A 15,420-nucleotide genomic window follows, 5' to 3' on the forward strand; every position below is an offset into this window, starting at 1 on the left:
CTCATACCATTGTAGGTAATGCCACACCAAACACAGTACAAGTGAACCCCACGCAGATATTGTGTTATTTTCTCCAGCATTTCCCATTCCTGGAAAGAAGTGTTAGTTTTGAAAAAGTTCATAATTTTTGAGAATATTGCAAAGCACGACTGAACAAGAATTCAACATAACCATTTGAAAACCAAAAGACTACTATGTTTTCATGTTATTATTACAATGTGGTCCTCTGAAGCACTAATCAGGCCTGGCCATTTGAGGTAAGCAATAGCTCGTACTCGCCTCCGCTCCCCTTGCAACTTAAGATAAGCTGTGAATTGCTCTCATTTGCCCTTTTTGCATTTACAGAATCCTAAAAAACCTACACTGGGTAATTGGTTAATTTTTGTGGGGCAGTTTTTTAATGATAGTCATAAACTTAATCTATTTGGAAAAGGATAGTGAAGCGAAAGGTACCTTGTGAAGAGCTTAGAACCTTTCAATCTTATAAAAACATGCGTAGGAAAGTGGAAGAAAATGGTAAGAGTTATCCATTATAAAACAGCATGTTCCTTCCACGTTAGGAACAAAACTCCCCCTCAAAGAGAACAGGCCCCTTGGTCTTGCACTATCAAGAACAACTAAAACATGCGATTCCACTATTGGGCAGCATTTATTGGAAAACCCATATTGCGCAAAAAAACCATAATAACAACATGTTTCCGCTTATTGTTAAAGCCTGATCGTCATTCCATCAAGCAGTTTTGGAATCCATCTACATAAGCATGAAAATCCGCTATTGTTTAGAAAGAAGAAGTTCATTTTCACCTTAGGACTCCATTGGTGAAATCTTAAATAGGCAAGCGGCACTGATTGGCCAACCTCAACAGTGGTGCTCGCATTTATTTCATACCGTAGTGTATGTATATTTCATACCGTAGAGTTTTTGGTCCGTGTTCTGATGTTTTATACTCTGAAGATTGTCAGATGAAAAGTGTTAGTATGTTTGCAAAATGTACCATAAAAAGATTTTTTGGTAAGATAATTGTTATTTTGATGTTGTGTAAGATTTACACGAAACTGAAAGAGTCCCTTCTTTTAAATCCTTTGTGCATAAGGAATGAATGCCTTAGCCACAGTAAAAGCAAGGGTGACTGACCACATTTAAAAGCAATTAACAGATACTAAAGGGGCTTAAGCCATCTTTCAATCAAGAACTGACCAATCAGTGAGTGTGATTCCACTCGCACTCATATTGATTGGCTAACATTGGTTGACAGATAGCTTAAGGCACTGCCAATTGTTTTATATCTGTCAATTGCTTTTAAAGTATATTCTATGTGTTCTTGATTTAGCTCGCCTCAGCAAATGAGTGGAGTGATTCACAGCTCGCCTGCAAAAACACAAACAGCCAGGCCTGACTAATCGTTTGTAATGCAATGCAGAAGATGTAAAATTTTCATATTAGTTGGAAGGAAGAAACACATTGCAAGAAGAAAAAGCAGCAACACACCTCAGGACACTCAATTTTATCTGTCTCTTCGCTATCATCAGAATCATCATCACCACTTTCATTGTCATCTGGTATTTGCCAAAACCACTTTTCCATTGCTTCTAAGTTCTACAAAACCAATTGAAATTCCAATTGATTCTTCTCAAACTAACAGACAAGTATGATTACAATAATAGAGGATGTTTATTTAAACTTGTATGGAAAGTAATGCCATTAAATATGATGATGACATTCTGTTAATTACTGTTAAGCTGCTTCAATAACGTCCTGGGGAGTAGTAAACAGCTCTCCTAGTAATTTCCAGGTGAGTTGTTCATAGATATATAAAAATAGAATTATGGAATTGGAATCACTATAGAATTTTGAAATCACTATGGAATTTTGCTAATGACAGCACAATATCTGTCACTGAAACTAACGCTGATGAACTGTTAAAACTAATAAAGACAAACACCAACAAATCCCTGAAATGGTTTAAATTGACTGAAAATAGTATTAAGGGAAAAATTGTTTTCAAGGAGGGCAATTTGCTTTTTTTAAAAAAGTTTAGGACAGCAATCAGTAGGTTCCCTCAAGTATTTGAGGAAGACGAGGCGGAAAAAGGGGGTATCGTCCCGGGAAGAAAAAATTATGACATAGGATGGATTTGGTCAATTTTGGGGCGCTGATTCAAGACTTTGATTCCATAGTCATAGTTTTTTATTATGATTATGTTGATTCCGAAAATTGATGTTATACGGGCAAATTCGGGGGCTTGCAGTCTAATTTCGAGCTTAAATCTCGTTTTGGAAGAAAGAGGGCACTTTTGCATCTGCATATAGATTGTGTTAAAACAAAGTAAATACTATTTGATTAGACAAACAAGTTGAAAAATCGTGTCTAGGGATGCAAAAACATATATATATAACTTTTATATCAGAAATTGTCCTTTTCAAACCTTAAATTCATTCCTTAGAGAGACTTGTAGAAAGAAATTGTTTAACTCTTTCTACATGTAGCAATTGAAACATTCTCAAAAAAAACGAATCCTTGCGAAGGATAGAGTTATTTCAACTGCATTCTAATCGGTCTTTTCTGAAGTGCAGTACACTGGCTACGATTGATTTTTGAAAATTACCCACTTTATTTAAAAACCTATCTATTTAAGAATCAATAAATAATTTAGGTTATATTCTACATCATCTGGATAGCTTGCTTAGCTCCCCTGAATACTGCAATCTTTATTCCATCCGGAATTTTCTGTGGGCTCTAGCCGAAGGATAAAACCGCTGGCATTCCTCTAGTTATACCAGACTACCTCAATTCAAAGTTAAAGGGCACTTCAGCACCTGGGGTTTGCTTAGCCAAGGAGTACAGTAAGGTTCGATACTTGGCCCTCTCATCATTAATTTTTATTAAATAATGTTTTTACTACCTTGATAATGAATCACTATGGAATTTTGCTGATGACAACACATTATCTGTCACTGCAACTAACGCCGATGAACTGTTAAAACTAATAAAGACAAACACCAACAAAATCCTGAAATGGTTTAAATTGACTGAAATGATTACGTATCGTTCTAATTGAAAATAGAGATAGTCTGTCAGTATTTCTCGTGTTTCTTAAATTCTTTGGAATTAAATCGGTAGTAGCAAAAGCAAAATTTATATTTATATCTTTACTCGCAACAGCAGCAGCACCTTTTTATTAGTGTTTTCTCAGTCATCGCTGTCACAATCTTTGTCAATTGTTGCTTCTTACAATTTACGTTTCTTAACATTTCTAGAAATCATATGTATGTACATGTATATCAGGGAAAGGCCTCTCGGACATGTCTTTTCTGAGCCAAGTTTTCTTGTCATTGGCTGGTTAACCTGAGGGCTGGGATCTTTTACTTTATCTTTCTCTAGCTTTCTTTTCTTTAAATATCGGGCTAATTTCTGTCCTTAGTAAAAACGCGTTCATTATTGTGTAGAAAAAGTTAGGAATTTCGTACTACAAGTCTCTTTATTGAATGAAATAGAGGCTGGAAAAAATATAATTACTGTTGCAAAAGCTATGTAGATGTGTTTTTGCATTCCTAGACACGGTTTTCAACATGTTTGTTTTATTCAAATAGCAATTAATATGTTTTAACATGTATATGCAGAAATATCTATTTGGCCGAAAACGAGACTTTAAACATAGAGATGGGGCTGAAAGCCCCAGAATTTGCCCGTAAACATAGATATTCGAAATCAGCGCCCTGACAATGACCAAACATACCCTATATCATAAATTTCGCCTTCGGGGGACGATACTCCTATTCTCCACCTGGTCCATCATAAATTGAAACAAAATTCATAGAAGACATTTAGTATATATTTCATAAGGCAGGATCTTTACCTTAGCACTATCCAGTTGCTCGCATGCTTTTTGAGCTTTCCTGAGGTCAAATGTTACTTGTTTATCCAGAAATTTTCCTTTCATTCTCTTTTTAAAGTCTCCTTGTAAATTTTCCACCATTTGTCGCTTCCTGCTGGCCATTTGCTGTAAAAATGATATTTGCATCTCCTTTCGTTTCTGCAGCATTGTGTCTCTGCCTAAACCTCCTCTATCTAAAAGTGAATAAGAAAGGTTATAAACCCATAATTGTTCCAGTACAATTCAGTCCAGTTCAGTTTGATGTCCAAGTGTGTGGTTATACCAGTTTTTATGGTCTCCATTAAAAGGACATCTGTTGAGGATGGATGTCCATTAAAGATTTTATGGAAGAGATTCTAATTACTACACTGACACACTAAGGCCTGTGCACCAGTCTTAAATGGGAGCTCGGGGCAAATTTTTTGAGGTCACGCCCATTAAAACACCTGAAAACCTCCCTTTCAAAAGAGCTTTTTCCATGCAATTCACAAATTTTTACGATTCAGAGATTTAAGTTGCTATGAAAAAAGGATTAAATCAGCATTGAGAAAATTAAACAAAGTTAACCAATTTAGAAAATACAACGTCGTCATTACACAAGATAAAACACAATAAAAATGAGCAAAAAAGGTCCCATTCACACTGGAATGATTGTGCACCATTCCATATCGTTGAGTTCCAAAAAGTAGCCATGTCCCCACCAAATTTTTTGAGAAAAATATAGAACTTTTCACAAAATCTTTTGTTATGTTAAGTTTTTCCTTAACGTTACTTAAAAAGTCTTTCCTTAAAAAGGAAATCGTCTGCTTTTGTACATTCACACAGCTCACAGAAAGAAAATAAAAAATGTTTTTGAAGTTACTACTCTTCACGCTGCATTCTTTTTTGTAAATTTTTTTGAGAGTTTACAAAACCTCTGTTTTTGTAGGTACACATTGATCCATTGTGTTTTCAAAAAGCTTTGTTTTAGAGGATATCCACATTTGATAGCATTTCAAAAACCATCTGTTATTGTATAATTTTTGTGCTTCTGTTAAAACTTTTATATTCCATTTACAAAATCGCTTTGAAAAAATAAAATGTATACCCTTGTGTAAAAATTTTTAAATTTTGTACTTTAAATAAATGTTCATTATTACCGTATTTGATCTATTTAATGCCTGGGGCGTTAATTTACTCTTTTACTTTTTAGGGTGGGCCTTAATTAGGAAGGGGGGTTAATTAGGAAGTGGGCATTAATTTTTAAAATTCCTGAAATCAAATTTGTGTACCTTATCCTCTGAATTTCTTCCAAGAATCTAGAACAATTTCAAAACAACCAAACAACAATTTATCAAATATTTTATAACAAAACAAATGAATAACAAATAAGTCTCACGATGGTAGTACTAATCTTTACAAAGTTCTTCATCACTTTCATGGTCAGAGTTGATCAAATTCTGTGGATCATTGGCAACTCCAATTAACGCCCCCTTTGGTGCATACAGGGGTGTTAAACAGAAAGGGGGCATTAAAAAGGAAGCAGGTGTTAATAAACTTTTTTCACTTTTAGGGTTGGTGTTGATTAGGAAGGGGCATTAAAAAGGAAGAGGGCCTTACATAGATCAAAAACGGTACTTCATTATGACAAAATTGAAATAGCACCCCATTGCACTTCTTGATTTGCCAAGGAGTCTGATTGACTACATGCCTGCAAATTCATTGCTGGTTTGGCCTGTAATATATTTGTTTTAACCTCCAATATACATTGCTCAGCGACAAAGAATTTTCATTTAAAAAATATATAAGGAAACTGGTCCAAAAAAATCTACCTGTCTTTATTTCCAGTGGAATAGGCTCTGACCGTCCAGTACCTACAAAAATGAAAAAATTGCTTTATGTGAATCTGTAAAGTATAATTAGATGCAAAAATTCCCCTTTCCACTTTGACATGTTGTTTTGCTGAAGATAAAGTCCACTTTTTATTGTGTTCTGAAAAACCATGGGTTGTGAAGCCTAAGTCGTCCTAAGTCACACTTCATTTGTCACAGGTCTAGAAACAAAATCACTGTTGAGGTCATAATCCCACTAATCTCCACACCATAGTCACATTAATCTCCACACCACAACATAGTTTTCAGCCAGGTTTTCCATGTGCAGAAGAGCTCCTTTTACTAATCAGATGACATGCAGAAATATTTTTTTTCTTTAAAGGGCAATATTGAATTTTGTATGAAAGCCACACTAGAAACTTTGTCATGTACCGGCAATATATTGCCCATGCACTCAAATTTTCCATCCACACACTTTTGCATATTGGCCATGCATAGTCCCAAACTGGAAAACTTTGTTGCATGTCTGCGCTATATTGCCCATGCACTCAAATTTTCCACCCATGCACTTTTGCATTTTGGCCCACAAAGTCCCTATTTGAATACATTTCACATTATTAACAATACAAATTTCTTAAAAGTGCATGATTTCTGCCATGCAGTCGTGCAGTCAGGCATGTGAACTTGCCCGCGCAAGAAACAAAGTTTCCAGTCTGGTATGAAAATTCAAATTTTCAGCCATATTGGTAACATTTCCCTCAGGTTAGGGCACCCCAGTATACGGTCAACCCACAGTATAGGGATTGTCAATCAAAATTTTGTTCTAAAGTGCCGCCCAAGCTGTTACAGTGCGTTGTTGTTGTGACAAGACACAGTAGCTTCACTGCCAGTAGACATTCAGCCAATTTGTAGCAGCAAAACAGATTCAATCAAGATTTTTTCAAAACAGCGTCCTAGAGAGAATTTGACCCCCAAAGTTGTCACCTGAATGAGCGAGCCCTATATTCTTGCTCAAGGCCCCCATGTTACTTGGCTCAATAGCCATACCAAACTAGGTAAAACAAAATGAAACGAAATGTAAACCACCAAACTTATATTTTGTATAATCGATCATATAAAAGGCAAAATTTAGGCCAAAATGTACAGTGGTCCATGTTACTCTGAGAATCCTCTATGTCTGACCTGGGGGTGCTATACTTTGTTATTGCTAGGGGTGAGCTACGCGAATGTCTTTCACATACGGCTGTTACAACATGGCTGCTTGCTGAATGTCTACTGGCAGAGAAGCCGCTGTGTCTTGGAATAACTTAGTACAGTATAATCCGGTTATAACATACTTTAAGGGACCAGCGTATTGAGTACGCTATATCAGAAGTATATGTAACCAGAGTAAGTAAAAATTGACTAAAACCAAACACATTTTCTGCCAGGACAAAGCACACCAGTACATTATATCCAAAAGTATGTCATAGCCGAGTACGTTATAACGGGATTATACTGTATCTATCACCGTGGCAACAACGCACTGAAGCGGCTTTTGCGGCACTTTAGAGCTTAATTTTGATTGACAATTCCTATACTGGGGCTTGACCGTATACTGGGGTGCCCTATACTGGGGGAAACGTTACCAAATTGTTCCAAATTTTGGCAGGCAGCACTACTCTGGCTCTGCAACATGCATCTGCCATACTCTGCTGACTGGTCAGACATTACAAATTCATAAATGTTGGGTGAGTCCTTAACATAGGGGGTGCTTATAAGAGTGGGAGCTTATAAGAGGGGGCACTTATTTCAAAGTTTAAATGATGTCCTAGAATGTGTAATAAAAATAATTTCTACTTCATACCGTGCTTCCCCAAACCATCGCCTTCCTTAAAGCCCATCTTTGCAAGCATGGCAAATCCTTTGTTTGAACTGTCTATAGCTTTATTCAGCTTCTCGTCCCTCTTTTCCTGTTCTACCTGTTTTACTGGTCTGTTATTCAATCTATGTCTCTCATTGATCTCCTTTATTCGTTTCTCTTTATCTAACTTTCTAACATGAACAGGCGCCATTTTTCTAGCAAGTAATCCAGGCTTTGTGACCTCAGAATCAACCAAAAATGCATCCGACATGTAGTCTTCTTCTTCTTCTTCCTCCTTGCTATCCATTCTGATAAGTTCTTCCAAGCTTTTATCGTTTTATGTTAAAATAATAAGTAAGTTCATCAACCAGACCTCCAGCAAACTGCAAACAAAAGTTGAAAATTGTTTAGCCTCCTTTGGAAACAAATCTATCTCGATTTCAGTTTATTAACTAAAAACGCGGGGTTAATTCGAAAAACGAAAATATATTCTTTCAACCAGGGCCGGTCAGATGTAGAGGAGGAGCCAAAATTAGTGGTGTAATGCAATAAGAAAACAAACATGAAGAAAAAAATAAAGAAGGCTGATCCCTGCATACACTCCTAAAAAAAATTTTCAGGTTGTGAAAGGGGGTTGTAAAGGGAAATCTTAGAAATATGGTATTCTAGGGATGGCCTTGATTTGAATTTATTTGATTTTTCAAACTTGATTTGAACTCGCATTTTGAAATATCGTACAAGAAAGTTGCCGGACGACTGAGGCTTCTGGCAAAGCCAAGGAAATATATTGACTTACAGTAAGCCAGAGATGCCCACTGCTCTATGATCAAATATCTTGACTTACAGTCAGCCAGAGATGCCTACTGGTTTTCACCTAGTGCAGATTCAGTTTCAGTTTATATTTTTAAATTCCATTACATACAATTCAAGAATATTAACAATACATACAGAAAAAGATATAAGCAGACAACAAGGATACAATACATGTTACAGAATACAAATACCAAAAGAGGAACAAATCAATTGCGAGCAGGGAAATACTTAAAGGATGAGCCCGCTCAATAGGTAAATTACTCGAGGAAGGAGCCCCCCCCCCCTATCCTAAAAGGTTATTGAATGAGTTTGGATGAATTGAATAATCTGAGAGATTTTGCATTTCCTACGAGAAACTGTGCATGATATCAAAATAGCTCAGGATATTAGTCGACTTTGTTCAATAAGAAAGTTTGCTTTGAAAGATATTTTTGAAGGAGCATTTCTAAGTTCAGCAGAGCAGGTAGTGCATTTCAGAGTTTGGCACCAAGATGACGTAATTATTTTAGACCATATTGAAAGCTGCTTTGTCGAGTCAAGTATAAGTCAACTTGACTGGCCTGTCTAGTGCAATATTGATGAACAGATGAATTGAATGCAAAGAAGTTATGAAAGCTTTTTGCAACTGCAATTGTCAGAAACCAAGAAGAAATAGCTGAAATTGTTGCATCATCGATGCGTTAGGGTTGTCTTGTTTATGAGGGTGAAAAATGTAACGAAGGACTCCCAAGCAATGCAAACAATATTCGTACCTGCAAACTTGTTCGAAAATGCATTAATAACGACATATGCGAAGTTCTCACAGATCATTTCATCATAAAAAATCATGGTAATGGGACAAGAAACGAAACAAAAGTCTGCAAGTGCCAAGAATCGGGACCGAATGTGCCCTCAAATATTTTTACCAATCAGTAGCAAAGTTATATACCTCTAAAATTTACAAAAATTTAAAGTCCTTTTGAGTATGACTTATAAGAGCCTCGAAGAATTTTTACATATGCTTTACCTTCTTTTAACTCAATTTCAACTACAAAAGGGCCTATTCTTAGGAAATATTTTAACTTTTCAAACTTCTGTCATTGAAAATTGTAAATAAGAAATTTTCAACTTTTATTTGTTTCACTTTTACAGGACACACTGATAACAGTGTTTATTCGTTGAAGTGTTTCCATTCCTGCATAAATTATCGAATTATTATTATTACTCTTATGCCAGAAGCAGTGTCAAAGACAGATTTTGACTATTGAAGAATCCCAGGCAATATTTTCAAGCTTTCTTTAATCACAGATTAACAATAAACCATGCACATAAAAAATATCAGCAAAGGAACTTCCAACTGAAAAATAAAGATTAACAATTTTGTAAGGTTGGGAATTTTTGCAAAATCTGATCTAAAATTTTTCGAGAATAAAACGCTTTTAATTTAAAACCACTGTATGCTTTAAAAATTGGGCTGTTTAAAATTATTTTTAATAGAATTTATAATTACTTCCAAATTTGCAAAGTAGAGAGCTCAAAAGTTTTCTAGTGGCAGGGAGAGATCCTTTTAACGGAACCTAAGCTAAGGGCCTATTTGACAAAACATTAAGTACGATAACTAACAAAATGGTACAGTTAATTTTCTTTTAAATTCGCTTGAAAAATATTATTTTGCTCTCAAGAAATTTAGTGGTCCGTGGGCCCCCGTCGACCGGTTTCTCTGACCCTGTCAATTGAATAGAAACATCACAAGACAATTTTTAAATTAAAGTCGTGATATTTTTTGAGACATTGGACATCATCCTAATGCCTTTTTTAAGTATGCAGATTTTTGATAGATTCCATTTTTCAATGAAAATTTTGGGCTTTTTTAAAAAAACAATACCTTGACCAAACAAGCTGGTGAAAAAACCGCCAAACTTTTTTCAAATTAATCAAGAAAAGTGTCAGATAGCTCTCTAATGCTGTTGAACAAATCTTTGAAGGCCGCTTCTATTTTTTGCTGAAAAAATAAGTCTATAGCCTTGCAAAATATCAGAAACCTTTCCAGAATAGGCTCGAACAGAACTAACAAATACCTTTAAAAAAATGAGAAAATGAAATGTCAGATACATTTTTAATGCCTTCTTTTCAAATCTGAGAGGTTGGTGGTTTATAATTTTTGATAAAAGATTCCGTAATAGTCTTTCGAAAATTCAGAAATTGTTTCAAAAAAATTTCAATAAAAACAAATAGAGTAAAGTGTGAGATACATTACTTTCTTGTAGATACTTTTCTCGTCAAATCTGAGAGGTTTGATGGTTTATATCTTTTGGTGAAAAAGTAAGGTTATAGGCTTTGAAACGTTCAAAAATTTTACAAGAAATGGTTCAGAAACTGTCAAATGTTTCTAAGAAAAATAAAGTTAACAGTCAGATACATTTATAATGCCTTTCTCTTCGAATCTGAGAGGTTTGTTGGTTTGTAATTTCTGATGACAAAGTAATCTACAGGCTTTGCAAAAAGAGGTCAAATTTTGCTTGTTTCTTGTTTATAGTGTATAAAAAAAAAGTTTTTTCATGTGTTTCTAATTGCACTTGGACTTGAAATTAGGTCAGCTTATGAATATTTCATGAGTCTGTTAGAAAGACACCCTTACCAGACTTAATGTTTTATGAATTTCACGTTTGAACTTTCTCGATTAATCCAATAATTACATTAGGCCTATTTTTTCTCGTTACACAATAATAAAACAGCCATGCTCGCGACGGCTAAGCATAAAGTGTGTTTAAAGCGGCACTTAATATAAATTTTTTGACCACTTGACTGTGATAAAAACTCGTTCATCAAACCAAATGTTAATATATAGAATTATATTCAACGCGGCATGGCCATGAGATTCATTAAAAAAATGGTATGTAAATACTAATGTAATAATATTTAAATAAAAATAATTAAATGACAGCCACCTTTGAAGAAGAGCTTTTACTAATACTTATGCACACAAAATTTGTTTTTGTCCTTCAGTGATAATTTTCATATTATTATGTTCCCACGGGTACTGCAATTGCAGTGCAGAGATAAGCATTGTTACCAATGTTTTATAAAATAAAGCAGGAAGTGTATTATCTAGGACATAACTGCAATATTAAATGCGAAAATGTCGTTGAAAACTATCTCTACTTGGATGTGTTTTTATTTCATTGCATTATGTGCGGGTAAAGAAGGCTTTGTCAAAAGAGTTTTCAATGAAATGAAGTCATCGTGTCCAGGCTCGGAAACAAAATATTTCCAAGTGCCCAGTCAAATCCAATGCATTCATAGATGCGTGCGGTATGAAGGATGCAGCAAGATAAACTACAATGTGGATGATGACGTCAAATATAACTGTGAAGTACTGATTGGTGGGGCCTGGTTACCCAAAGAGAGGTCTAAAAGCTGGAGAACGATGACTGTTAAGGTATGGTTTAGAAGCTGACACAACATTCCATGTATTTTACCGCAGATCAACCTTACACTTCTTATCAAAATTATCATTCTGATAGGCTGAATTCTTAGCAATTGAGCACTGTAGAATTATTGCGATCTGTATTAAAGCGAATATTTTTTAGAATTTCCGCCTCAGATCTAATATGAATAAGAAGGCTAGATAAGAACTACATTACTCTTTGAAATTACGTTGTCAATCTAAAAAATGATTTCATTTTCTTTGAATTTTAGAGTGAACTGTTTCTGAAGCCAAAAGGTAAGCTTGCAGATGTTCACTATAAATGTGAATAACAACAAACTGAAATTTTCATTGTGTTTTTACTTTATTTTGGCAGCAAGAAAATTTACTACTATAAAATGTTCCCACTGTAACAAGCAAGTTAATATCCTGTAAATAACTGCGGATGTACCAAGAGCTTCTGTGAAATTTGCGATAACATCATCTTAATTTTGCATTTAGTTTATGGGAGCTGCAAGGAACTCCTCTCAAACAGTAAAGATGTGGCATCAGGAGTATACCAACTTAAATCGGGACTACATTTCTGCAACATGCATGAAATTCCCGGTTGTGGAGGAGGAGGGTGGACGCTTGCAATGAAAGTCAATGGTTCAAAGGTAGGTACCCTAGTTTATAACTTTAGAAATTCAACTCGATTTCTTAAAGGCCCATGCGAAGTCAACCATTCTTCAAAGATTGCACGTGCTAGCAATAACCGAAAAGCCACTGTGGGCCTAACCAATGTAAAAACAAGGTAGCCTACTACTCCGCCTAAAAGCGCACGCGCTTATAAATGGAAATTCGCGATTTTGCCATCTTCAGGGTACGGGAAAACGATTCAGATAAGGCGTATGCGTCCATAAATAAAAGAAAGTTTTTAAAAATGAAACTGCATGAGTAACGTTTTAACAATAGAAACTGCATAATTTAACAGTTGTTCAATCAATGTCAACTTCCACAGGATCCGAATCATTTTCAATGATAATTAATTCTTTATTCACCTGTTCTTCTTCAAGGTTGTCTTCATCGTCATGTCAGTTTATACTCAAAGTACAATTTAAAGAAATTGAAAATGCAAGAAGCATAAAAACGTTGTCAAAGAGAAATTAGATAGTTATATCGTTTTTTCATCTTTGTCGCAAAAACCGTAAAATTAAGATCCACTTATAAACGCACTGCGCCTATATCCGGATATAAGCAAATGCGCCTTTAAATGAGGTGCGCCTACAAGCGGGGTAATAGGGTATATGATTTTGAAGATCAGAGTTGACATTGTGACAAAATCAGGTTTTTGTTAGATAATGGTTCTATTACACAAATATCATAGTTTGATTTCACACCGATATCATTGATGATATCTACTTGAGACTGCATGTGCTTGCAAAATCAACTTGTTTAGAGTTCTTAAAGCTTGTTACACGGTGATGATTTTCATCAGATATATGTATTTTTGAGTATAACAAATATTTTTGTGAGTAGCCGGAGACCACGTTGCAATAAATTACGCAGAAGATATTTTCCTCTTTTTCAAAATATCTGGTAAACATCTGATAAAAAATTGACCATGTAACACTTTTCTTTCTAGAAAAATATTTTTTACATTAAGTCAAGAACATTCGAGAACTGCCAAATAAATTATCGGTTATCAATATTTTCTGTCTTGTCTTGCAACTGTTATTCAAAATTCATTTAGACCCAGATGCAAATTAAAAATCTTTAATTGAAAATTAATTTCAATACTTTGAATTCTGGATGATTTCTATTAATCTTGATTCGTACCCATTTTAATAAAAAGAATAACTGTTTAACGGTCTGTCGTAAAGTGCAAGTTGCTGTAAAGACAGAGCTAGGCACACTTGTTTAAAAATAACAGTGCAACATTTGAAAACGAACTAAACTCGGTGTTTTAACACTTTAAATATAATTGTGTCCTAAGCTTCTTTGAAATTTAGCACTAATTGTACTGCTCTGATAAATGGATGGGAGAGTAAAACAGACAAAGCTAATACTTAAGCAAAAATTATTGACATCAGGATGGTATATTGCGCATGCCTAGGTACAAAAAGTGTTGCTAGTGCAACATTTGTTGAATGAAGCAGCAATTTTAACTGCTTTTAAACTCGGTGCAGCATCATGTAAGCAATTTCATTTATTCATCTAAGAATAAAACAAACCTGTGTGCAGATGACAATTTTTGATTCATTCCACTCTTTTGCGTAAAAACATCGCTTACTGTGATTGGTTGATAATTTGCTAATGAAAGATTGGTTTGTGACAAAGGGTAAGCTTCCTTAGGTAAGAAGTTAGACTGGCTGCGATCCAAAGCTCAAGATTCTACGCATACAGTACTTATGCAGGCATTATCTCTAGGATCCAACATACCTCTTCAATTGGTCTTCTTTTTTTCACATGTTTTCTTTATGTCTTAAAATAAACAGAGTAATCAGTTGCACAATACAGGAAATGGCATCACATCCTTTTTACAGTTGCAGTCGCCACCAAAAATACGTGTTACTTAATTTCTAGGGGACATTCCTCTCAGCTTCGGATTTCTGGACCAGCAGCACAAATTTCAACACTGCAAATGGCATCAAATCTTTCTACGAAAATGAAGCAAAGTTTCCTGCCTTCAGTAAAGTTGCATTTGATGAAATCTGCATTGGCATGAAAGTATCATCGGACATAAAATGGCTTCGTTTACCTAAAAAAAGCTCATCATTGCTTGACATTTTCAAATCCGGCGGTTATGTGCCGACGACACTTGGACGAGCTGCATGGATGGGAATAATTGCTAGCTCGTCGTTGCAAGATTACTGTAATCGAGAGGGATTTAATGCTCAGAAAGATGATGGCACGATGGTTATAAGATTGGGTATATTTGCAAACGACAAAGAAAACTGCAAATCAACAGAGTCTCATTTGGGCTTGGGAAGTTCTTCAAGTTCTTGCTGCAACATTGCTTCTTCAAGTTCAGATTCCAAAAAAGGGATGGGCTACATACTTGTCAAGTGACTTGTCCACGCAAAATGATTGAACCCCATCAATTTCTCTATGAAAAATCTTTCTGATCATATGAGAATATTAATGCTTATAGTAAGCTTATTTCTACAATGAAGGTCGTCATTACACAACCGACTCTCTCTAGCTCTATGTTCTCTACACGTTTGATAAAACAAAGATTATCCATAGAAGAGAAGAAACGCCGTGTAATTCAAGAAAACACTCGTTCGGAGATACTCATGCCAGCACGGTAAGATGATTAAGAATTGGAAGCCAATTTTAGTTTTTTTACTAAGTACCAAAAATAGGTACTTGTCATAGGTCCTAAAACGTTACCTGCAAAAAAGGATGGGCACACTACTGTATTTGCTAAATGTGAGTTGACTATAATGACAACATGATATTTTGCCATAGCTAGTGATGCTTTTTGACAAAGTTGAAATAGTTTTTGCATGATGTGTCAAAGCCAATACAAATGCAAAAGAAATATTTGTAGGGAAAAATGCAAAACGTGTATAAAGTGTCGTTTTCGAAATTGTACTACCTAGACCATACAAACAGCCCTGGCCGTAATGTAACTTTTGTTATGCAAAGAAGACTTTGTGCGTAATCACAAATGCTGAATTACCATTA

At 35.2% G+C, this 15,420-nt stretch overlaps 2 protein-coding genes across 2 annotated transcripts in view; one reads left to right on the forward strand and one right to left on the reverse strand.

The window, feature by feature from the left end:
- The window catches only part of LOC135690508 (G patch domain-containing protein 11), a 9,358-nt gene extending 1,406 nt beyond the window's left edge, over positions 1 to 7,952 (reverse strand). Inside the window, exons 1-5 of the mRNA XM_065208089.2 lie at positions 7,533 to 7,952; positions 5,687 to 5,728; positions 3,858 to 4,069; positions 1,490 to 1,597; positions 8 to 89 (exon numbers count right to left, since the gene is read on the reverse strand). Of these exons, the coding sequence (XP_065064161.2) occupies positions 8 to 89; positions 1,490 to 1,597; positions 3,858 to 4,069; positions 5,687 to 5,728; positions 7,533 to 7,836 (748 nt within the window). The 5' untranslated portion in view covers positions 7,837 to 7,952. The remainder of the gene's footprint in view (positions 1 to 7; positions 90 to 1,489; positions 1,598 to 3,857; positions 4,070 to 5,686; positions 5,729 to 7,532) is intronic.
- A 3,470-nt stretch (positions 7,953 to 11,422) lies between these two features.
- Positions 11,423 to 15,340, forward strand: LOC135690498 (uncharacterized). Its single transcript, XM_065208067.2, has 4 exons — positions 11,423 to 11,760; positions 12,021 to 12,045; positions 12,250 to 12,404; positions 14,314 to 15,340. Exons 1-4 carry the CDS (start codon positions 11,461 to 11,463, stop codon positions 14,797 to 14,799), a joined length of 966 nt encoding a protein of 321 aa, XP_065064139.2. The 5' UTR covers positions 11,423 to 11,460; the 3' UTR covers positions 14,800 to 15,340.
- Positions 15,341 to 15,420: the final 80 nt, after the last annotated feature.

This window comes from Rhopilema esculentum, chromosome 10 (genome assembly GCF_057945365.1).
Source record: "Rhopilema esculentum isolate cy_ngs chromosome 10, ASM5794536v1, whole genome shotgun sequence".
Classification (NCBI taxonomy): domain Eukaryota; kingdom Metazoa; phylum Cnidaria; class Scyphozoa; order Rhizostomeae; family Rhizostomatidae; genus Rhopilema; species Rhopilema esculentum.

Coding starts and splice junctions, on each gene's coding strand:
- LOC135690498 (XM_065208067.2), top strand. CDS start 11,461: ATGTCGTTGAAAACTATCTCTACTTGGATGTGTTTTTATTTCATTGCA. Junction 11,761..12,020: donor GGAGAACGATGACTGTTAAG/GTATGGTTTAGA, acceptor TTTGAATTTTAG/AGTGAACTGTTTCTGAAGCC. Junction 12,046..12,249: donor ACTGTTTCTGAAGCCAAAAG/GTAAGCTTGCAG, acceptor TTTTGCATTTAG/TTTATGGGAGCTGCAAGGAA.